The sequence below is a fragment of the Stegostoma tigrinum genome, chromosome 2 (assembly GCF_030684315.1).
Source record: "Stegostoma tigrinum isolate sSteTig4 chromosome 2, sSteTig4.hap1, whole genome shotgun sequence".
Taxonomy (NCBI): Eukaryota; Metazoa; Chordata; class Chondrichthyes; order Orectolobiformes; family Stegostomatidae; genus Stegostoma; species Stegostoma tigrinum.
Genome location: NC_081355.1, coordinates 54,889,564 through 54,914,898, shown reverse-complemented (window position 1 = coordinate 54,914,898; position 25,335 = coordinate 54,889,564). Strand labels below are relative to the sequence as shown.

Genomic DNA, 25,335 nt, shown 5'->3' with positions numbered 1-25,335 from the left:
AGGGCATCACCCTGAGGAACGCCTGCAGAGATGTCCTGGAGCTGAGATGATTGACATCCAACAACCACAGTCATCTTCCTATTTGTCAAATATGACTCCAACCACCAGACAGTTTGCCACCTGATGCCCTCTGATTCCAGTTTTGCTAGGGCTCCTTGATGCCAAACTCAGTCAAATGCAGCCTTGAAAGCAAGGGTTATCACTCTCACCTCACCTCTGGAATTCAGCTCTTTTGTCCATTTTGAACCGAGGCTGTAATGAGCTCATGAGCTGAGTGGCACTGGCAGACCGCAAACAGGGCATCACTGAACCGGCTATTGCTGAGCAGCAAGTTCTGGAGCACAAGTCTTCAGTACTATTTCCGGAAAGTTGTCAGGGCCTGTAGCTTTTGCAGTATCCAGTGTTTCCAACCGTTTCTTGATATCACGTGGAGTGAATCGAATTGGCTGAAAACTGGTATCTGTAATGCTGGGGACCACTGGAAGTGGCTAAAATGGATCATCCACTCAGCACTTCTTGTTGAAGATTGCTGCGAATGCTTCAGCCTTATCTTTTGAACTGATGTGCCAGGTTCTTCCATCATTGAGGATGGGGATATTTGTGGAGCCTTGTCCTCCAGTGAGTTGTTTAATTTTTCACCACTATTCACGACTGGATGTGGCAGAACTGCAGAGCTTAGATCTGATCCGTTGGCTGTGGGATCGCTTAGTTCTGTCTATCATTTGCTGCTTTCGTTGTTTGGCATGAAAGTAGTCCTGTTCGGTCGGTTCACCAGGTTGATACCTCATTTTCAGGTATGCCTGGTGCAGCTCCTGGCATGTCCTCCTGCACTCTTCAATGAACCAGGGTTGATCCCCTGGCTTGATAGTGATGGCTGAGTGGGGAATATGACAGGCCATGAGGTTACTGCTGTTGATGGTCCACAGCACCTCATGGATGTCCAGTCTTCAGGTGCTAGATCTGTGTGAAGCCTGTCCCATTTAGCATAATGATAGTGCCACACAACACGATGGAAGTTGTTCTCAATGTGAAGGCGGGACTTCATCTCCACAAGGACTATGCGGTGGTCACTCTACCGATACTGTCGTGGCCAGATGGAACTGCAGCTGGCAGATTGGTGAGGATGAGGTCAGCAATGTTTTTCCCTCTTGTTGGTTCCCTCACCACCTGCCACAGACCCAGTCCAGCAGCTAGGTCTTTTAGGATCTGAACAGATCGATCAGTAGTACCGCTGCTGAGTCACTCTTGGTTGTGGACATTGAAATCCCCCCACCCAGAGTACATTTTGTGCCCTTGCCACCCTCAGCGCTTCCTCTAAGTGCTGTTCAACATTGAGAAGTGCGGATTCATCAGCTGAGGGAGGGCGGTATGTGGTAATCAGCAGGAGGCTTCTTTGCCCATGTTTAACCTGAAGCCATGAGACTTCTTGGGTTCCGGAGTCAATGTTGAGGACTCCTGACTATATACTACTGTGCTGCCTCCTCTGCTGGCTCTGTCCTGCTGGTGGGACAGGACATATCCAAGGATGGTTATGTTGGTGTCTGGGACATTGTTTGTAGGATATGATTCCATGAGTATGACTAGGCCAGGCTGTTGTTTGACTAGTCTGTGACACAGCTCTCCCAATTTTGGCACTAGCCCCCAGATGTTAGTAAGGAGGACTTTGCATAATCGACAGGGCTGTTTCTGCCATTGTCTTTTCCGGTGCCTAGGTCAATGCCAGCTGATCCATCCAGTTTCATTTCTTTGTGACTTTGTAGCGATTGATATAACTGAATGGCTTGCTAGGGTATTTCAGAGGGTCGTTGAGTGTCAACCACTTTGCTGTGGGTCTGGAGTCACATGCAGGCCAGATCAGGTGAGGGTGGCAGATTTCCTCATCTGAAGAGCATTAGAGAAGCAGATGGGTTTTTCCAACAATCAACAATGATTTCATGGTGATCAGTAGATTCAGATATTTTTTATTGAAATCAAATTCCACCATCTGCTGTGGTGGGATTTGAACCTGGGTCTCCAAAACATCAGCTGGGTTTTTGGATTAATAATCCAGAGATAATGCCACTAGACCACTGCCTACCCCCAATCTGAGAATAAGTTAAAGCCTTGAAGGAAAAGCAAGATATACCAGAAGAGGTCAGCACCCTGGGGAATCATACAGAATTTGTTTAGTGTTTCGTGGAAAATTATGATTATGGAGGTTTGAAATCAGAATTCATAAGGGATAGAATTAATGTTGAACTTATCAATGAGTTTTTGTCGGAATTATTATAGTCCAAAGAAGATTTCACTCTGGAGAAGAGATAGTATCATCGGGTACAGCGGATACAGTATACTACATTAGCAGATGTACAAGTGAACATAGTTTGATGTGGAAGTCTTCTTGGGGGCTGGGATGGAGGTGAGGAGGGAGGTGCAGGGGCAGGTCTGGCAGGAGGTGCTACACCTCCCCCCTCACCCCCATCCCAGGCCACAAGAAGACTTTCCACATCAAACAGATATTCATCTGCACGTCTGTTAATGTAGTATACTGTATCCGCTGCTCCCAATATGACCTCCTCTACATCGGGGAAACAAAGCGGAAGCTTGGAGACCGCTTCGTGGAACACCTATGCTCAGTTTGCAACAAATGACTGTACCTCCCAGATGCGAATCATTTCAACTCCCCCTCCCACTCCTTGGATGACATGTCCACCCTAGGCCTACTGCAGTGCCACAACGATGCCACCCAAAGGTTGCAGGAGCAGCACTCATATTTCGCTTGGGAACCCATGGGCCCAATGGTAGCAATGTGGTCTTCACAAGCTTCAAAATTTCCCCTGCCCGACCGCAACCCAAAACCATCCCAGCTCATCCCTGCCTCCCTAACCTGTCCTTCCTCCCACCTATCGCCTCCTCCCACCTCAAGTCCCTCCCCCACCTCCTACCTACCTGCCAAATCCCACTTCCTTGACCTGTCCATCCTTCCTGGACTGATTTATCCCCACCCTAACGCCCCACCTGCACTCACTTTTACTGTCTCCATCTCCGCCTCTTTGACCTGTCTGTCTCCTCTCCACCTATATTCTCCTTTATCCACCTTCAATCTGCCTCGCGCCCCCCCCCCTTCCCTCCCTATTTGCTTCAGAGCCCTCTTTCCCTCCCCCATTTCTGAAGAAGGATCTAAACCTGAATCATCAGCCTTCCTGCTCCTCTGATGTTGCTTGGCCTGCTATGTTCATCCAGTTCTACACCTTGTTATCTCTCTTCACTCTGGAGAAAACTATTTAGATTGTGCTGGTAACTGAAACCAGGAAAATTACAATCAACTGTTGAAAAGGTGATAGCCTTATCAGAGGACAGCATCAGAACCTGTTCACTGTATAACATTTAAATACTTTAAAAAGGTATGTGACGAGACAACACAACACAAAGAGTAGACCATACAATGTAAACAAAATGTCAGTGTCAAAGCTATGCAACAGCAAAAACCTCACAAGCACAAGCAGTGTCCAGTATGACTACAGAATGCTAAGCTTACAAAGCTGCAGGACTTTCAGATGATGTTTAGCAGTATCACAGAGATAACAAAATGTCAAATGCTGGCTCATGCAAATCGTTAATGTGGCAGAACCACAAACATTAGAAAATACACCTGTTGCATTTTTAGGCAAATTGGTGTTCCATAAGATTAGAGTTCAACAGAACATGTTTGTCAATAGTCTGTTGGACTGTGACCCCATTATGTAGTTGCAGAATAAACTTGTTGACCTGTTTATTCCAACAAACTGCCTCTGGCTACAATATCACGTTAGAATCCATCAAATGTCAGAGTCAGCTGGATAAGGCTACAGGAGCTGGCACGTTGAAGTGAGTGCACACATAAAGCACGTAAGTACCTTCATTTCCTACAACAAGGAAGGCTGAAACCTGTCTAGCAGCAGGATAAGAGAACCACAGGCAATGAAACTAGAGGCAGCGGGATGTAAGAAGACAAACTGATAGTATCCAGATTTGCCAGCTCAATGAGCCCAGGTACTTAACCCAGATCCAGATTCAGCAGCAGCTAGATCAAGAAACCTTTGTGGCATAGGATTGAGAAACATCGCGGGGCAGGAGCACAGGTGAAAGACATTTTTCAGATGGCACAAAATGACAGCCACAGCTAAGATGACAGCTTGAGTTATGGACCAAGGTCTCAGTAACTATATTTTAGGTGGATAAGACAACAACTTTAATCAATAAAACAAAGAAAATGAGTTGGAATCTCAGGGTCCTGCCTAAGAAACAACAGAGCCGGAGCAGTGGGGGGAGACCAAAACAAAGTCAGACAGGACTCAGGCAAAGGCTGGGAGAAATTACCTTCAAGCACCTCAGTTGTTTTGATACTTTGACAAAGTCAAAACAGGACAACTAGTTTGTGTGTCAGTCTATGCTGATATTTCAACTCTTGTGGAAGATCTATTCCGGAAAGGAAGGAATGAATGAAGACAGACTGATAAACAAATGATGAATATATCAGTGAGTGGGCAAAGTGGAGTTCTTTACTTGCTGCAGTTTCATGGAAAGGGTTGAAGTGGATGAGACATGGCTCAAATTGAACAGGAGAGAAAGATAGGCCACCAACAGGGTTTGCAGTCAAGAGTATGAGATCGAGACTACACATTCATGACGTGACTGAATTCTCACAGGTAGTTGTGAAGACAAGGTACAGCAGCAGAGAGAAATCAATTGCTTTCAGTGAATACTCACCAGGCTGACTGGTACGGGCTGCTGCTGAATCTGTAACACACGGCTAAAACCATTTCTTTGCTCTGCTTTGGAGTGTGAGATGGGAACCAGCTCCCATAGTTTTGCGGTTTGAGCGTCACCGTCTGTTGTTTCCAAGTGTTTCAATCCTCTCGGGGATATTGTGGATGCGGTTTTAAAGCAGTTTGCTGTCACTGTTCATTTCTCAGCTTTCATCTCTTTTCAGCAGCATGTGCTCAGCCTTTTCATCTCTGTGTGAAACAAATGGATTTTTTAAACAAGTTGTTAGACAAATTATAACAAATTCTGCACTGCGTTGGACCGACCTTGGGGTTAAAAATGTGTTGTAAAGTTTAAGGGTTTAAAGATTCGGGTTCCTGTCACAGTTGTTAAGAGAATGGGTGGGGGATTTATTTTAATTTTAAATGTTGTTCGTTCGGATTTTGAAACAAACATTTCAGGAAATTTGAATTCTATAGAATAACAAGTAATCGGAGGTGTTTGGAGAGACATGATAAATCTAAAACCCAGAAATTTAGATCCAGGCTTGAGGGAAATTACCAAGATTTAACAATTCAAGTTACTGCATAGCAAGTACAGTGTGGCTTTAAAGCTAAAATACATTGCCACAACTGTGGAATAAGCTCTGGTCATGTTTAAATGTGTAACACTTAACAGTAAAATTGAAGAAGCAGCAATTCAAATGTAGCTGACTCCCAGGAATGTAATATTTCAGGGAGTAAAAGACCCACAAGCTGCTGATATAAAATGGCCTACGTGGCCCAACTATGTGGACTTTAAGCAAACTTATCACCTGGTCCGTGTTAAACTCTTCTCATGTGACTCCACACCCACAGTAATCTTATCTCTCAATTACCCTCTGAAATGGCTGAGGAAGCCACTCAGTTGTCTCAACAGCTAGGGAGGGAAAAATATAAAACCAGAATGATCACCTGTCAGAGATGACAATGGGACACAGCTCTGTCAATTCTGCACGCCATCATTATTGATGCCCTGACTGACGCCCAGGAGCTAGTGCCAAAATTGGGAGTGCTGCCTTGTAGATTAGTCAACCAATAGCCTGGTATCGTCATACACATGGAATCATAGCTTGCACAAAACATTCCACACAATACCATCACCATCCCTGCAGACCTAGTGGCACTAAGGTAAACAGTCAGGAGGGAGCAAAAACAAAATTACTGGAAAAACTCAACAGACCTTCCAGCATCGGTGGAGAGAAACCAGAGTTAACGTTTTGATCCAGTGGCTCTTCCTCAGAACGTATGGTAGCTAGGAAAAATATGTTGTTTATGCAGAAGATACGGTTGGGGGAGAGGTTAGAATAGGTAGAGAATGAGCCCAAAGAGAGAGAAGAACAGTTGGATAGGCATGGGAGTGGATAACAATCAGCCTAGGAGAATGAATAGCTAATACTGGGAAGAGTTAGTAGCTAACAATGGGTTGTGTGGAATAGCAGACCACGTGATAATGAGGCTTGGCATTTGGGGGTCAGGGAAAGAACACGGTAGAATGTGCCTGTAGCTGTAAAATTGCTGAACATGATATTGAGTCCAGAAGACCGTAGAGTTCCTAATTGGATAATTAGATGTCGTTTTTCTAGCTTGTGCTGACCTTCACTGGAACACTGCAGCAAGTCTGTTGGCCAGGGAACAAGCTGGTGTGTTGAAGTGGCAGGCAATCAGGGTCTTTATTACAGACAGAATGGAGATGTTCGGTGAAGCGGTCACCTACTTTACACCTCATTACCCTGATGTAGAGAAGACCACATTGTGAGCAGTGAATGCAGTAGACTTGACTGAGTGAAGAGCAGGTAAAGCACTGTTTCACTTGGCAGGGGCGTTTGGGCCCTTGGATACTGAGGAGGGAGGAAGTAAATGGGCAGGTGTTACACCTTCTGTAGTTGCAGTGTAATTCCCATGGGGCTGTTGGGGATTGTTGGGAATGACGAGGTTGTGGACCAGGGTGTCCCAGAAGAATCTGTCTTTGTGGAAAGACAACAAGGTGGGGGAGGAGAATATGTGTCTGGTGCTGGCATCCCGCTACAGCTGGTGGAAATGGCAGCTAATGATCCTAAGTCAGGATGGTGCTGCCATAGGGGTCCTCAACATTGACCCCAGACTCCATGAAGTCTTATGCCATCATGTTAAACATGGGCAAGGAAACTTGCGGCTGATTACCAGTTCAATAACTCACTGGAGGGTAGGTTCCACATCAGTCCAGTCCTCAATAATAGGGGAACGCAGAATGTCTGTGCAAAAGATAAGGCCAAGGAATTTGCCACAATCTTCAGCCAAAAGTGACAGGTGGGTGATCCATCTTGGCCTCCCCCAAAGATCCTCAGCATCACAGATCCCAGTGTTCATCCAATTTGATTCACTCCATGTGATATCAAGAAACAGATGCAGGCACTGGATACTGCAAAGGCTTTGGGCCCTGACAACATTCCATCAACAGTACTGAAAACCTGTGCTCCAGAACTTACTGCATCCCTAGGCAATCTACTCCAGTTCAGCTACAACACTAGCATCCACCTGACAATGTGGAAAATTCCCAACGATGTCTTGAACACAAGAAGCAGGACAAATCCAACCTGGTCAACTATCAGAGATAATTGATACCACAGATGCTGGAGAATCCGAGATAACAAAGTGTGGAGCTGGATGAACACAGCAGGCCACGCAGCATCTTAGGAGCACAAAAGCTGATGTTTTAGGCCTAGACCCTGGTCAACTATCACCCCATCAGTTTACTCTCAATTATCAGTAGTGATGGAAGGTGTTTGTAACACTGCTATCAAGCAGCACCTGCTCAGCAACAACCTGCTCAGTGATGCCCAGTTTGGGTTCCACCAGGGTCACTCAGGTCCTGACCTCATTACAGCCTTGGTTCAAACAATTCCAGAGGTGAGAAGAGAGTGGCAGCTCTTGACATCAATGTTGCATTCAACTGAATGTGGTATCAAGGAACCTTAGCAAAACTGGAATAAATAGGGAACAGTGGGCAAATTCTCTGTTGGTTGGAGCCATACCCAGCACAAAAGCTTGTGTAGTTTTTGGAATTCAGTCACCTCAGCTTCAGGACATGTCTGTGGGAGTTCCTGCCTAGGTCCAACCATCTTCAAATGATTCATCAACGATCTTCCCTCTGTTATAGGGTCATAAGTGGGGATATTTGTCAATGATTGAGCAATCTTTGGTGTGCAATGTTCAGCACCATTCGTGACTCTTCAGATACTGGCGGAGTCAATGCCTAAATGTCCATGTTTTGGCTGATAAGTGGCAAGTAACAACACTGTTCAGACAGCAGGTTATAGATGAGCTTTTTTGGGAGGGCGAAGAAGGATGTGAGAACTTGTTAGGGTGCACAGGCGGGAGGTGAGAAATGCTGCAGGATGATGGACGGTGAGAGAGAGAGTGTGAACATGGTCAGGGTCGGAGAGGCAGGATAAAATTGTTGGGACTGAGGTGTCCATGTGCATTTGTCAGGATTTCCTGGGGGTCCAGAAGTGCATGACTTAATTTGAAACATTCACCATTTCCCATTTGGAACATTCAGGGTATGTTGGTTTCCTGAATCCAGACAAAGGCTGAGATTGCTGTTACAAATAGTGTTCTATTGGATGAAATGCCACATGTGATAGACAGCTTTTAAGTGCTATTTCAGACAGTTCAGTAAACAGCAGAGATAGAGGAAATACCTCTGAAACTCTCAGAATCTTGCAATGGGGAGGCAGACAAAAGAGGATTGCACCTGAAACACAGCTCATGTCCTCAAGAGAAATGTGCAAACTCAATCCCATGCCAGCAAGAAGCAAGGTGTGCTGGAGTGAATAGGTCAGAAGAAACTTTTGCTAAGCTTTTTCAGTTTACCTTTCACAAGCAAGGATTAAACGTTGCCTATTAATACTCAGTACACTGGGGAGCCCTTGTAATATTTCACACAGCCATTTAACAGCAGATTAACAAATAATAATGTTCAATAAGTTTATGGTATAATTTAAATAAGGTATTGTGATTGCTGATTCATTTGAAAATATCTAAATCCTTTGAGAACCATTGCTCTGCGGATGATACCCATGAGATTGTTGAAGTATAAGCCGTGAACTTCACACAGTGCAATGTTACGCTCTTGTCCTGTATTTACCCTTTAGTTTCAGGATTTTTAATTTTATATTTTATTAATACCAAAGTGCTTGATTTGTTTGATTAGGAGAAGTTAATAACAAGTATCCAACAGCGTTCCAAAACTGAATTCTGCATCTTGGAATCATTAAACAAAGTGCTAAACTTGATAAATATTGACAGGTCAAGTGTGAACTAATTACAATCCAGAAGAAGATACTTGCCAAGCTTAAGATTGAAGGGGGAGCTTGATATTTACCATGTAGAGAAAGCAAAGATATTTTGTTCATTAATTTTGATCCAGTCATATTATTGTTTGCAATAATTATGAGCAATTCTCACAAGATTTTCCAGTAATTCATTCATTTTAGAATGGCTTGTAGAATGGGGCAAAGAAAGTTTCCCCCAATGTATAAAAGCTAAGCTTTAAGCTCCTTTCACCATACTGTGCAGCCATTGTCACTATGATATGTTAGAGGGACAAATGTCTTCACACAGCAGACCACAACAGTGCATGAAAAGTCAAAAATGAACAAAACCATTTATTCTGGTATAAACATACATACAAAAGGCTGCTACTACACTCCTCTCCCCTTAATGAATGTGTTACATAATGTTGAAAATTTCAAGCAACTTAAATACGTCTCTTGTTTTCCAATTATTTGCAAACCTAACTTTAAAAGAAACTCCCTGAGCCTATTTCTAAGAGGATACCACCCTGCTTGACTCAAACTTTCAGAACTTAGGGATGGATCTTCATTTATTTGAGTCTGAAACTGAGGGGAAGGTTTCTTGGAAAATAGCTGATTTTGCCTTTAATCTTTAAGTTGAACATACCACTTCATCAAATATGCCTGTCTGACTGATTGAAATCTGAATTGAGCACAATCATTTGATTCTTCGCAACTCCTTTCTTCTTCCTGGACCTCTGAAGGCAAACCATGGCATACAAGTACAAACCTGACCTTTCCATTGCCAACTATCCTGACTAAATAAATGCAAAAGCTACATATTTCCACTACTCCTCCAGGTAGCCAATACAATTGCTTGATAATATTCATTCATTTTAAACTTTTGGTTCATCTTTGGACTTCTTTCTGTCATTCTACTTCTATCTTGACAGTTTTTCTGTATGGCTTGTATTTCCTCTAATTGTGCTAAATGTGGCTTCAGCGATGAAAACCTCATTCTAGGCTGTCTTCTAAGAAACAATTCAGCTGGCATTTAATTGGTGGTAGTATCAGGTGTGTAACAATAAATGACTAAATAAATAGTGGGTCCCAGGAATGTTCCTCAATCAATGTTTCAGTTTCTGCTATGTAATCCAATCTTTAGCATGGTAGAATGATGTACTTAGTAGGCAGGCATTATAGATGCTGTAAATCAGGAACAAATGCAAAATTGCTGGAAAAGCTCAGCAGGTCTGGTAGTATCTGTGAAGGGAAAAATGGAGTTAATGCTTTGGATCAAAGGACCCGAAACATTAACTCTGTTTTTCCCTTCACAGATGCTCCCAGACCTGCTGAGCTTTTCCAGAAATTTTGTTTTTATTATAGATTCTTCTCTCACTTTCCCATGGCCCATCTTCAATACTTCCTTCATTCCACAACATATGCCTTCATTCCTAGGGATAGCCAGTTCAATAACATTCATTTGAAGCTCACAGACTTCTGCATTGATGCAAGGAGGTATTTACAACTTTGGAACATGATAAATGTGAGGTGCTGCATATCGATACAACACATTATGTACAGACATGTACGGGTATTTTCAAACTCTGTACTCAGCCCACGTTCTCCTGCCACATTACGATGCTCGAGGTTCAGTAATGCCGTTTAGGGAAGGAAACTGCCATCTTTAGTTGATCTGGCCTATGTATGAATGCAGACCCATAGCAATGTGGCTGACTCAACTGGATAAGATGCGAAATAAATACTAGTCTAGCCAGCGATGCCCGCATCCCACGACAGGACAGAAAAAAAACTATGTAGCCAATCAGACTATAAGATGTGGCAATATGTAACACAAATGAAGTTCAAGAGGCAGTCTTGTTGGACTGTTGACCCCATTGCGTACTTGGACAATAAACTTGTTGACCTGTTTGTTCCAACAAACTGCCTCTGGCTGCAATATCACATTAGAATCCATCAAATGTCAGAGTCAGCAGGATAAGGCTACAGGAGCTGGCACGTTGAAGTGAGTGCACACATAAAGCAAGTGAGTACCTTCATTTCCTACAACAAGGAAGGCTGAAACCTGTCTAGCAGCAGGATAAGAGAACCACTGGCAATGAAACTGGAGGCAGCGGGATGTAAGAAGACAAACTGATAGTATCCAGATTTGCCAGCTCAATGAGCCCAGGTAATTAACCCAGATCCAGATTCAGCAGCAGCTAGATCAAGAAACCTTTGTGGCATAGGATTGAGAAACATCGCGGGGCAGGAGCACAGGTGAAAGACATTTTTCAGATGGCACAAAATGACAGCCACAGCTAAGATGACAGCTTGAGTTATGGACCAAGGTCTCAGTAACTATATTTTAGGTGGATAAGACAACAACTTTAATCAATAAAACAAAGAAAATGAGTTGGAATCTCAGGGTCCTGCCAAAGAAACAACAGAGCCGGAGCAGTGGGGGGAGACCAAAACAAAGTCAGACAGGACTCAGGCAAAGGCTGGGAGAAATTACCTTCAAGCACCTCAGTTGTTTTGATACTTTGACAAAGTCAAAACAGGACAACTAGTTTGTGTGTCAGTCTATGCTGATATTTCAACTCTGAATTCCGGAAAGGAAGGAATGAATGAAGACAGACTGATAAACAAATGATGAATATATCAGTGAGTGGGCAAAGTGGAGTTCTTTACTTGCTGCAGTTTCATGGAAAGGGTTGAAGTGGATGAGACATGGCTCAAATTGAACAGGAGAGAAAGATAGGCCACCAACAGGGTTTGCAGTCAAGAGTATGAGATCGAGACTACACATTCATGACGTGACTGAATTCTCACAGGTAGTTGTGAAGACAAGGTACAGCAGCAGAGAGAAATCAATTGCTTTCAGTGAATACTCACCAGGCTGACTGGTACGGGCTGCTGCTGAATCTGTAACACACGGCTAAAACCATTTCTTTGCTCTGCTTTGGAGTGTGAGATGGGAACCAGCTCCCATAGTTTTGCGGCTTGAGCACCACCGTCTGTCATTTCCAAGTGTTTCAATCTTCTCGGGGATATTGTGGATAACAAGGTGTAGAGCTGGATGAACACAGCAGGCCAAGCAGCATTATAGGAGCAGGAAGGCTGACATTTCGGGCCAAGACCCTTCTTCAGAAATGGGGGAGCAGGAGGAGGTTCTGAAATAAATAGGGAGAGAAGGGCAGGCAGATAGAGGATGGATAGAGGAGAAGATGGGTGGAGAGCAGACAGACTGGTCAGTGAGGCAGGGATGGAGCCAGTAAAGGTGAGTCTAGGTGGGAAGGTAGGGAGAAGAAAGGTCAGTCCAGGGAGGACAGACAGGTCAAGGGGGCAGGATGAGGTTAGTAGGTAGGAGATGGGGGTGGGGCTTGAGTTGGGAGGAGGGGATAGCTGAGAGGAAGAACAGGTTAGGGAGCCAGGGACGAGCTGGGCTGGTTTTGGAATGTGGTAGGGAGAGGGGAGTTTTTGAAGCTTGTGAAACCCACATTGAGTCACGGAGAGAGTGGTCCCTCCAGAAGGTGGGGAGGGAAAACTGTCTTTGGTGGTGGGGTCAGATTGCAGATGGTGGAAGTGTCAGAGGATGATGCATTGGATATGGAAGTTGGTGGGGTGGTACGTGAGGAAAAGGGGGATTCTGTTTTGGCTTTTTCTATTGCAGGGAGGGGGTGTGAGGGATGAGTTGTGGGAAATGTGGGAGACATGGTCGAGGGCATTCTCAACTACTGAGGACGAGAAGTTGCGGTCATTGAAAAACAAGGACATTTGAGGTGTACAGCAGTGGAATGCTTCATCCTGGGAGTAGATGAGGTGAAGGCAAAGGAATTGGGAATAGGGGATGGCATTTTTGCAGGAAGGTGTGTGGGAGGAGGTATATTCTAGATAGCTGTGGGAGTCAGTAGGCTTGAAATGGATATTGGTTCTAGGTGGTTGTCGGAGATGGAGACAGAGAGGTCCAGGAAGGAGACAGACGTATTAGAGATGGTCCATGTGAACCTAAGGTTGGAGTGGAAGGTGTTGGTAAAGTGGATGAACTGTTCAAGCTCCTCATGGGAACACGAGGCGGCGCCGATACAGTCATCAATGTAACGGAGGATGAGGTGGGGTTTAGGGCCAGTGTAGGTACGAAAGAGGGATTCTTCCATGTAAACTACAAAGAGGCAGGCATAGCTGGGGCCCATGCAGGTATTCATGGCCATCCCCTTTGTTTGTAGGAAGTGGGAGGAATTGAAAGAGAAATTCTTAAGGGGGAGGGCAAGTTTGGCTGAGCGGATGAGGGTGTCAGTGGAGAGGGACTGGTCAGGCCTGAAGGACAGGAAGAAGCGGAGGGCCTTTAGGGAGAATGCAGGTGTGCAGGGATTGGATGTCCATGGTAAAAAGGAGAGCATAGGTAGGGAGTTCCTTGATGAAGGGGGAGAAAATGGAGTTCAGATAGGTGGGGATGAGTTTGGTGGGGCAGGAGCAAGCAGAGACAATGGGTCTACCAGGGCAGGCAGGTTTGTGGATTTTGGGAAGGAGATAGAAGCGGGTGGTGTGGGGTTGGGGAACAATGAGGTTGGAGGCTGTGGGTGGGAGGTCACCTGAGGTGATAAGGTTGTGGATTGTTTGGAAGATGGTGGTTTGGTGCTCGGGGGTGGGGTCATGATCCAGAGGGCTGTAGGAGGAGGTGTTGGAGAGCTGGCGTCTGGCCTCGGCGAGGTAGAGGTCAGCGTGCCATACTACAACTGTGCGTCCCTTGTCTGTGGGTTTTATAGGGAGGCTGGGATTGGAGCAGAGGGAACGGAGGTCTGCACGCTCTGCAGGGGAGAGGTTGGAGTGGGTGAGAGGCTGGTGGAGAGGTTGAGGCGATTGATGTCACGACAGCAGTTGGAGATGAAAAGGTCGAGGGAGGATAGGAGGCCCTGGCCTAGGTGTCCAGGAGGAGGGGGTGCATTGGAGCCGGGTGAAGGGGTCATTAGAGGGAGGGTTAAGCTCACGGTTAAAGAAGTAAACGCAGAGGCGGAGGCGGCGGAAAAACTGCTCAACATCCAAGCGTGACCGGTATTCATTGATGTGTGGGTGGACGGAGGCAAAGCTGAGCTCTTTACTGAGGACTGAACTTTCGTCCTCAGTAAGGGGGACGTCTGGGGGGATGGTGAAAACTCGGCAGGGCTCGATGCTGCTGTCTCCTCTGGAGCTGCTGGCTGTGGAGGCCGTGGACGGATTTGCTTTGGCAGTGGGCGGAGTTGCGGTGGTGGGTGCAGTTGCATTGTCGGCAGAGTTGTGTCATCAGTGGTAGGCGGGGTTGTTTTGGTGTCAGCGGTGGGCGGAGTTGCGCCTGCGGTGGGTGGAGTTGCATCGGCGTCAAGTAAGGGGGATGTCTGGGGGGATGCTCATCTTCCACCCCACCCGCGACCACATTCAAAGGTCATCCTCTGTCATTTTTACTACTCCCAGAATGATGCCACCACCAAATAGATCTTCCTCTCCCTTCACTGTCAACATTCCAAAGGGACTGTTCTCTTTGCAACATGTCCATTCCCCAATCAGTCCCTAACAACTTCTCCCCTCCTATGAAATTTGCCCCAGTAACTGTAGGAACTATAACACTTTTCATTTTACTTGCAGTCTCCTTATTCACAAGGTTCTGAGCACACGTTCCAAGGGAAGCAATGGTCTACTTGTCCTTCATTTCATATAATCCACTGGCAGCTCATAATGTATCTCCTGGGATTAGAAATAACTGAAGCAGATTGGGTGACCACTTTGAGAAACACCTCATCTTGGCCCTGCCCGAGCTTCCAGTTGCTTGCAATTCTAATTTGCCATGTTGCTCTCTTACTCATATTTCTCTCCTTAATCTGCAGCAATGTTTTTTTTTCCCCTATTCATTTGTAGGATGTGGGTGTTGCAGGCTGGCATTTGCAGATGTGGTGAACCCCAAAGTAAGCTGGTGGAACAGCAACAAATCTGCAAAGAACATTACATAAATTGTTATAAGACAAAAATATCCAACAGGAAAATTAAAAGAGCTAACGAGGGAAGTTAAAGATAAGTCTAGTTATAAGGAAATGTATAAAGTTGCCAAAAAAGCTATAAGTTTCAAGATCGGAAGCATATTAGAATTTAGCATTGAAGATATTGATAAAGGAAGAGAGGATAGGATATTAATATAAAATTGAAAAATACAAACTTGGATTACATAACCTTCTACATGCATGTAAAAAAGGAAGATAAGCAAACATATTTGTAGATCCATTACAGGCAGAGACAGGAAGTGCTGATGTGGTCGAGAAGGTAAATACATTCTGTGCATCAGTCTTCACAGAGGAAGACAAGAGGATCGGAATTGTGCAAGGGCCTAAGTGATGTAGGCTGTGGTGAGATTTATGGCAGAATTCCGTGAGGAATCAGGAACTACTTGTCTTGATGTGCGGAGCAACTTTCTAGATTTCTGTCATCTGCAGTTCTTTGTTTCATCAATTTTACAGTATATTATGAATACGTAAGCAGTATAGAATTTGAGAAAGTGTAAACATTCTTATCTGTGATATTCTGCTCACCAGACACTTGCAGCATCTTTTATACATTTGCCAAGAGACAAGGCAAGTTTCTCGCTGGATAGTAATAAGGTGCCAATTATGGGTATTATCTCTTGTTTATTGCCTTGTTAATGCCACAATTTGTCTCATTAATATTCAGTTTCCTGTCTTACCAAACACCGTGAACGTACTAAATGGTGAGAATTTAGGTCGAAGCAGGTACCAGCTCACTACTGGCTGTGAGATGCCTTCATGCTCAGCACCAAGCTGCATGTCAGAACATGATCCATGGGCACCAACCACATACATCCCTCATCCAAAGGCTATTAGATTCTGATCAGAGATAATGGGAAGTGCAGATGCTGGAAAATCCGAGGTAACAAAGCTCCTAAGATGCTATTGGATTCTGACATTTGCTGAACCCTCTCAACCATCATGACATCCACATCCCATCTCTTTGCAAGTCTCTTCAGAAGAATTGTGTTGCAATAAAGTGGAGACTTGGGCCTAGCGTTAAAAACATGCCGCAAAGACTCTGTGCACAGGCCATGGGAATCTAGCTCAGATTTTCAGGCTGTTCCTCAGGGTTGCTTGCTGACTCATCTAGCCCTCCTTCACTTAATGCCTACCCGCATGCATTTGCCATGATGTGCCACACTTCTGGTACATTCTGGATGAAATGCTGAGGATGAGGGTGCAGCCAAATGAATCATCTCTGAACCTCATTTGATTTGTCTGTCGCTAAAGTAGTCATTTCTAGCCAGAGACCTGTGCCCAGCCACTGGTGGGATGTTGGTCGTTGTGGCTGACCTAATGGGAAGGTGAGGATAGATGCTGGAGGACCAGAGCTAATGGCAATTCCTGGAGCAGCTGGAGGCTGCCACGAGACCAACTTAGGGACAGGTCACAGCCTCACAGGGTCTGCAAGAAAACGAGAGCTTTTTGGCTCAGGCTCCATTTTCTGGGTTTAAGTGAGGTGTTGTATTGATGCAGGTTCTGGATGTGCAAGGACACTATGATGGAACTGTGTCAGATGCTGGATTGGAACTTGAGGGCAGCGGAAGTGGGTAGACCTCCTTGCAAGGTTTCAGTGAAGCTGCTGTGAACCTCCGTGCTGTTGGCTCCTTCCAGGGAGTGATAGGCAACTTGTGTGGGATCTCTCTGCCATGCACCACAAATACATCAGCACAGTGACTGGTGCCATCTGGTAAAGTCAAACTAGTTCGATTTGTTTCCTGATGACAGTTCTGAACTGCAGCCTGGACAATATGAATTGGAAACATAAGGGTATGGTAGGGGTTTAATGAGTTTGATAAGGTACAGCAATCTTCTGAGGCCTCATCATGAGAAACCATCCACTTAGCTAACAAAATGGAGGACGCAGCTGAAAAAGTCTCTCTGAAAAAGTTAACATTGGAGGGCCTAATGAAAGTGTAGAACTCAATAATTAATATTTCTAAGAGAGTCACATTGGAGAAATGAATGGAAAGTAAAATTAAAAATTGCTGAGACCAAATGACCTTCACCCTACTCTGCTGAAAGTGATGGCTACAGAGCTAATGAATGCATCTGTGACCATCCCTCAAAATTCTATTTATTCTGCAACGGTGCTTATGGGTTAAAAGTCTGGCAATGCACCTCACTGTTTAAGAAAGGAAGTAGGGAATAAATGGGGAGCTATAGATTTACCAGCCTGATATCACGTATCCCCCGGCACGACACAAAGACTCAGGAGGCAAGCAGGATTCAGGCAAGCGGAAAACTTTAAGCAATAACCGATTGATGTAGGGAGAGGGCTAAAGGACCTTCCCCAAATCTGACCTCAATGTGAGAAAGAAATCTTTCCCTTAATTTTTGACTCAGATCAGAAGAGAGATCAATGGCATTCTCTGACCTTTACAATGAAATGCAGCAGTTTTATATATTTTCTATTACAAAGATCCCCCTTAATCCACATACCCCACCCAACGTGATGCCAATCAATGATGGGCATTCTGATTGACAGCCCTAGGTTCCCACGGTTTGTGGCGTTTACCAGACATTGTAGTCCCTAGGCTTTGGGATCTTTCTATGCATCCTGTTCATTTGCATTCCAAAGTTACCAGCTGTACTCCTTTGGATCTGTCTCAGGCTTGTTTATTTCTAAGGGCAGCTTAAATTGCATTTCATGTACTTATCTTCATCAAATTCAGTTATTCCTTTAATAATTATCACTGTCTGAATTATATATGTAAATGTACAAATGACAGTTAGTTTTAACTAATTGCTGTAAGGTTAATTTATGTTGTAAAGTTGGTTATAACATGTAAAATTATACAGCTACTTCAGTTGCTTCAATTTGATCCTCGGAGTCATCTTGTTCGAAGGTCCTATTATGTTTCCCTGTGCGAGCAGGCTCTTTAGTTTTGCTTAGTCTGCGATTTTGTAAGCAAGCAAAAAGTATTCCTCCTTCAGTGAAGCCACATTCATGATCGTCTTCTCATCATTCGATACACTGGTCATTTCCTTTTATCATTCCAGTAGTTGTCTGTTGACTTGGTGGTGCATATTCAGGATACCTGCCTTGGTCCATGGCCCTTTCCCAGTCGTACTTTCAATAATGTGGCCACAACACATTTAACAAGATAAAAGATGACTTAACACAGGCATAGTATGACAACAAAAATTATTAATCCCTGGGCTATGGAGATCCCCTGGGTTCCCAGCCACTCTGTTGCTCAACTCCATAGGGTCAAAGATAGGGATTGTTTGAGTTTGTTCATTTCTTTTTGGATATGGTCAGCCAAATCATTAATTTTTTCTGAGTTATGGGGGATATACATACAGCACTCCATTCCAATGAGGGCACATGTACACTCTTTCGCAGCTAGTGCCATGTCAAGGGCAATTTAGTTCTGCAATGCCATAGTTCATATGGTGACCATTTCTGCATTTCTCTTGCTCACAGCTTGTGAGGTATCATTGGCCACTTGTTCTAAGGCTGCAGCCATACTGATAGATTCTGTGGTGAACTTGGCTATATTGTACCCAGGTATCAACACGGTGAAGAACCTTTCTGTTTCTGAGAGCACGCATTTGTTCTGACTTTGCACCTCCTATAAGAGGGATGCTGTGTGGTACATAAATGGTACCATATAGCTCAGGTAACATGACTATGTCCAGGATGGTAATGGCCAGGCAAAGGGTCTGTGTTCACACACAATGTAAGTGCTGTTGAATAGGGTGAATCAGGTGATCATCTCAGGGTACCAGCGTTGTTGGAACATTTCTTTACTCGTGTGGTTCTTGAAGGTCAAAAGGCTAGGGCCACCCTGTGTGAGGAGAGATGCATTTGGGTTCCCTTGATCAAGAAGGGCATACTGATGGGTCCAGGGAGAGGTGGAGATGTCGTAATTCTGGGTAGAGTTACGAAATCCCCTGGGCATTCCTTTTCTCTGATTTTCAACACTTGTCACGCAGTTCAAGCTATCAGGTCTCCCTAATCCTGACATATAAGTCAATGTGAGGAAGTGGGGGAGGGGTGGTCATGAAGTCTTGTAGTTGAGTTGGTTCTGTCCTGCAAAAGTAGTTAGGTTAAAATCTGATGATTTTGATTTCCATTGTGCTGTATCTCGATCAGTATTTACGAGGTACCTCCCACCATTGGTATGTTGCCCATCTCTAACACCCTGTAAGGAACTATTCTTCCTCATTACCCATTCAGCTAGGTACGAGGTGTTAAACACGAATGGCCCGCAGGTATATATCCCCCCCTTAGAATGTATGGGGATATGTGTACAGACCCTGCAACTGGACATGTTATGCTTTCTTGCATATGCGTTAGATAGGTGTAAAAAGGTGTTCGCAATCAACTCTCTCTTTTCCACTCGCCCCTCAGCCTATGATGGGATCAGAGTTAAACGAAGCCCACAGAGGATTAGCGCTTTCATACTCACTATAATTTCAGCAATATTCTTAATTACAGTTTCCACCATGCATACGTCACATATATGCAAATTTAATCTATTCCAGTTCCCTTCCGGGGGTGAAGGATCCTGTTCCTGCTGTTTGTTGGTGATTACAGAAGACAGCCCTTTAAAACCTGCAAGTGGGAGAGAGATCAAGAGAGACAGAGCATGAGAGAACGAATACCAGACTAGCAGGTTGGACTGTTAACTATTAACCCTTATAAACCCTTAGCTGTGCAGGATGTCTCCATTTACCGATTCCATTGTCATTAAGAAGCGCGCTTCTGTTACCTGTTAATATTACCTCATGAGGTCCATCCCATCGAGGGGACAATGCTCCCTTGCTAGCGATTATTTTCACCAATGGCTGGCATTTCTGTTCGTCCTGCGTGCCTTTCTGACTTCCAGTCCTTGACAAGCTGCTGGTCTCGTGCTGTTGGTGAAGTATGTGCAGATGCTGACGGGGATTTCATGTAATCCCAGACCTGTCCCTTGCTGTTTGTCAGCTCTGCCTCCCCCATTATTAGGTCTTGGGGAAGATCATTGCTTGTTCTGTCACGAGCTCAAAGGTTCTTAGTCCTGTGGCCCTCGAAGGTGTTATGGCTGATAGGGAAAGGGTCCATTTAACCTCTTCTCCCATCACTGCCTTGGTCATACCATTTTTCAGCATTCTGTTAATTCTCTCTACTGTACCCAAACTGCATGGGTGGTAGGGGATATGATACCTTGGAGTTATTCCCGAGAGTTTACATGCTTCCTTCAGGCACTTGCTAGTGGAGTAGGTTCCTTGGTCTGAGTACAGTTGTAAGGTAACCCTCCTGATACAGGTATTATTTCAGCTGCCAATTTATTTGCCACTGAGGTTGCAGTCCAATCCTTTGTACCTGTTGGACCGCAGCCAGACGGAACTTCTAACTCTAACTTTGTGGGAGTGATCCTGTAATATGTTCCCATGGTCCCCGTGGGCGGAGCTGATGGCTCATTTTAATTTTAATTCCCTGCAGTGCATCTCTGGCAACATTTAGCTATCTCTCTCCACATCCCTTTCCACCACCAGCAATTAGTATCATTTTATCCCTGTCTATGTGCGCTAATCTATGGTAAACATTCTGTACGGTCGGTTGGCAGAATGTGGGAGCCACCACTTTGCCTTCCTTTCTGCACTTATCTGCTCCTAATGCTGCCCTGTCTTTAATCCGTGCTGCTTCTTCCTCTGAACTAGCTGTTACTTGCAAATTTAACATGTTCTGTTCATCATCTTTGACTTCTTGTTCTCTCATAGTTGCTATGTTATCACTTGCGGTTCTACCACTGCTTTTTGCTGCGCTATCTGCGCAGTCGTTCCCTCTCTACTCACGTATCTGAATATTTCTGTGTGCTTTTACTTTAATCACTGCCGCTTTCTTTGGTTTAGTCACTGTGGCCACGAGGGCCTTGACTAAGGTATCATGCTGAATTATACTAACACTTGAAGTAACGTGACCTTGCTTTGCCTATGCCATCATGGATCAGATCAAAGGCACTTCCTGTCTGTGGGATGCTAACACTTTGTTCTTTCCCTAACTTCAGGGTTGCAGTAGGCACTTTCAGTTCAGCTACCTAGGCGGAGTGACATCCTTCTATTCTCTTTCTGCTAAAAACTCCCCCTGCAAATTAACCACAGCCCACCCTCTCCGAGACTCACCATCATAATACTTCCACACCCCGTCTCCAAACATGCATTTCATAGAAAGCCCTTCTAATGTTGGTGCAGAGGCCAGTGTTTGTTTGATCCTGACAGCAGCCGTCTCCTGCTCAGGTCCCCAGTCAATCTTCTCTGTGCCAGCCCACCCCCATTTTGGTAAGGTCTTGGAGGGGGCTGGCTTGTTCACTGTACCTTTCTACAAAGCTTCTGCAATAGTTAAATAGTCCAAAGATCTGTCTTGCCCCTTTAACAGTAACTGTTTTTTGAATTTATTTTTTCTTTATTCATTCATGGGATGAGGGTGTCTCTGCTAGGCAGCATTTATTGCCCGTTCCTAATTGCCTCGAGGGCAGTAAGAGTCAACCACTTTGCTGTGGGTGAGGACGCACATGTAGGCCAGATCAGGTAAGGATGGCGGATTTCCTTCCCTAAAGGACATTAGTGAACCAGATGGGTTCTTCCATCAATTGATCATGGATTCATGGTCACCATTAGATTCTTAATTCCAGATATTTTATTGAATTCAAATTCCACCAGCTGCCATGGTGGAATTCAAACCCGGGTCCCCAAAACATTATCCAGGTCTCTGGATTAACAGTCCAGCAATAATACCACTAGGTCATCACTTCCCCTCTGGCTTCTAACTCGTTTATCAGCTTTCTCAGTTTATAGAACGTAACATTAGAATTTTGCTCAAACAGAATTGTACTTCCAAGATTCTTAATTTCCTATTATTTGCACGCTTTCACATCACAGTACCTTTTCAATGAACAAATCTTACCCTGCGGAATTAAAGATTCACTCGTGCTAAAACAGTTTTTTTGAAGTTCATTTCTGGCTAGTGAATGAAATTCCAAACATTGTACTTTCTGAAATTAAAATTTACCCAAGTCCAAACACAACACAGAACCAATTCTAAAAATGTTAATTTTTACCAAGCTTGACAAACCAACTTATTTAAGCAACATTTTGTTGCAGACTTCTGCTTTGTACAATCACTGACAGTTTCTTAAACAGGCATTACATGAACCGTTCATATCCCATACATCCACAGGCGCAACACACTTTTAAATCATCATACGTGCCCAAAATGCAAACCAACTTCAAAGCATTCCCAAATATCGATCCCCGGGGGACAAAAACACACAAATTGCACAAGATGACATTTAGCAACTGACAAACGAGGGTGCATTCAAACCAAACTCCAAAGACTTAAGTTTCTACAAGGCTCAGTGAAGTAACAGAGAGTCGGTCTCACTATCTCTCTTTTTCACTTATGAACACTACCAATTGCCTCTGTCTTTTTGCTAAAACACAATCTGCAGAATGGACTAGGCTGGATACAATGGGCATTTCCACAGTCCTTCTCTGCCATTCTTCCAGATTCCCTCCTGACTATGTCTGCTGCTTCTATTTATTATTACCAGTTTTTGCCCGAGAATTTTCAACCTCTTTTTAGTCTTTATTTCTCACATGCCTTTCGTGCTCAGGATACCCTGCCTCACTCTTTTTATCTGTGTCCTCTGGCATCCAACACTCCCAGTGTCCCTTTAATCCACGTAATAGGACGACACAAATTGTTTGGTACAGACTCCATGGATGTAGAGAGGAGATATTAAGCCCTCATGTAACTATTTAATGTCTGAAATACTTCTGTGTAACATTATATATTCTGGTAGAGAAGACAGCAACATGTTTCTTAAACTATTCGAGAGCAAAGATGCATTGCAATCTGTATAAAGCATTGAACAGTGGGAGGTGAGGAGATTTATCTGGAATGTGAAGCTGGATGCTTAGTATAAATCTACTTCTGTTCCCCTTTTTTGTATTTCTAATGTTTTTGCATTTTTCAAAACATGTGTTTCTTTTACAGTTTGAACTCAAGCCTTCACAAGCTGAGAAATGGAAAGCAATGATGACAAATTTGTCATTTTGGAGAAAGGTGCCACTGTAATGGATGTCATTGATCAGAAGATCAAAGAGCAAATGCTTACGGTGAGTGTTGATACCATGGTAATTCCCGGTAGTCAAGTACTGGATTTCATTGTCGGACATAATCAGAAAGTTGATTGTATTCTTTTAACTGTATAGAGACATCTGAAATTCTGGTGATAGAGACTTGGTGTTAACCTGACAATATATGTAAATTGAATCAGATTCTTCAATGTTTGATATTTCAGAGATTGACACCAAGTTGATGAGAAGGTAAATATAGAGAAAGTAAATGTTTTTCTACACACAGTATCAGCACTTTTTCAAAGTAATTCATTTCATTAGTTCAATACAACCAAAAAGCTGTTCAAAAAATTCTGGACCTTTCTGAACAGTGGTCCAATCAACCTGACAATTTGTGTTATGTCTTATGGGAGAAGGTTGAAATAGTCACACTGCTGGACACAAATATTGAAGCTGATATCAAGTGTATTTCTCCAGAACTCTCCATGTATTTGGAACAGTGCAGTTTGGTACACTGACTGCTGGTCTTGATTTGGCACTCTGGAGATTATATCTTTATATCCATATAACAGCATAGTTCCTGACTCTTTTTATATCATCCCTTTTCCTGTTAAAAATGTAGTGCCTACACATATCAGTATAACGACTGCATTCAATAAATTACAGTATTGAGCTTTATATTTAAATTAAAGGAACTAGAACTGTAGTGGTTACCTGGGTCACTTCCCTGCCTCTGAGCCACAAGTCTTCAGACTGAAGTCTGATTCCAGGGCTGGTTGGCTGAGACAGAGCCCAACTTAAGTGCAGGCAAACCACTGTGTATCAGTACTGGTCCACATATAAATGGGGATGGGTGGCAGCAAGAAGGTCATCCAGCTTAAAAACAAACCTCTAAATCCAAAAATGATGGTTGACATGGAAGTGACTATTCACGAATTTTGATGGCCCATATGGCATTTGAAAAGAGGAGTGAGCCTGGACTAACTAAAAAAATTAAGAACTAACTTTTTATAATCAAACTAAACCCTGAACATGATGATATTTATTGAGAATAATTAATGCCAAAAATTCCGAGCTATAAATGAAATCCTGGCCTGAATATCCTGGAAGAAAGCAAAGTTGATTTTTTTGAGTCCGGTGACTCTTCATCAGAACCTTTCTTCCTACAGATGTTGCCAGATCTACTGAGTCTGTCCAGAAATTTCGGTTCTTGTTCAAAATAAATTAATTTGTTAGTTCTTGTGAAAATAGAATCAGTGAGGTTTGGAAAAGCTGGGACCTGCCAAGTGCCATGGCGGCCCCTGCAGTTCCTGAAACAGCCTGCTGGGATACAAACAAAGGGCTTAGGGTGACTGGATAGGGGTTGCCACCTTGTCCAATATTTGTCAGAGACGTGGATCATCCATGAGCTGTCACTCACCTGGTGGTATCTGCTTTGAAGGTATCCTTTGACTTGGTGACTCTTGTTCTGCTCTGCTCTTACTGTTTACTGTACACTGTACAGCGGCAAGTGGCAGCAGTTACTGTTCTCATAGGATAATAACTCAATACGGAAACTGGCTTATTGTTTCCTGCCTTCTATTTCCCTTCTTTCCTGAATGGATGTGTTACATCTATAACTTACCAGCCCACAGGTACCTTTCCAGCATCAAGGGAATTTTGGAAACTTATAACCAAACCATCCACTATCTTTCTAGCCACATTATGACCCAAAGAAGCAAGCCATCAGGTCCAGGAGAAATATCTGCCTTCAGTATCTTAGCTTATCTCACATTTTTTTCTCTGGTGATAATTATTATTTTCAGTTTCTTCCTTCCTTCTCCCTCATCATTTTCTACAATTGTTGGAATGCTTTCAGTATCTTGCTTTGTAAAATCAGACAAAATATTTTTCATAATTCGCTACCCTTTCTTTGTTTTCTATTGTTAACTCCCCACTCCTAAGTGTCTAATAATTACTTTAGTTACACTCTTTTTATCTATATTCTAATGAAACGTTGTTTGACCCTCACTTTTGCTATAACGCTTATACCATCAATAATACAGCCACAGCAGTCAACATTACTTTTGGTTCAGGGCAGCGGTTCAATCTTTGCAGTCTCCCCAAGGTAGCAGTGGCAGTAAAGAAAGAGATTCTCATTGCAGATTACTGTCCCCGAGCTATTTATAAGAA

At 43.8% G+C, this 25,335-nt stretch overlaps 1 protein-coding gene and 1 long non-coding RNA gene across 7 annotated transcripts in view; one reads left to right on the top strand and one right to left on the bottom strand.

Moving 5' to 3' along the window:
• The first annotated feature begins 3,750 nt into the window (after positions 1-3,750).
• Positions 3,751-25,335, top strand: part of LOC125463127 (antizyme inhibitor 2-like) — a 92,350-nt gene continuing 70,765 nt past the window's right edge. For 2 of the 6 annotated variants that reach the window (XR_009447134.1, XM_048553912.2), the window contains exons 1-3: positions 11,114-11,231; positions 19,588-19,718; positions 23,081-23,202. Coding sequence is in view for 5 of the 6 variants with exons in the window: in XM_048553912.2 (XP_048409869.1) it covers positions 23,110-23,202 (93 nt within the window). In the remaining variant the exon portion in view is untranslated. Of the gene's footprint in view, positions 3,868-10,977; positions 11,088-11,113; positions 11,232-11,298; positions 11,321-19,587; positions 19,719-23,080; positions 23,203-25,335 lie in introns of those variants that run through there. The other 4 variants (XM_048553903.2, XM_059653982.1, XM_059653991.1 and 1 more) reach the window with 4 other exon arrangements.
• On the bottom strand, positions 17,503-19,939 carry LOC132210903 (uncharacterized). The gene is made up of 3 exons (XR_009447136.1): positions 19,828-19,939; positions 19,512-19,657; positions 17,503-18,166 (listed from the first exon to the last, which is right to left on the bottom strand). It is a non-coding gene; the product is annotated as an uncharacterized LOC132210903 (long non-coding RNA).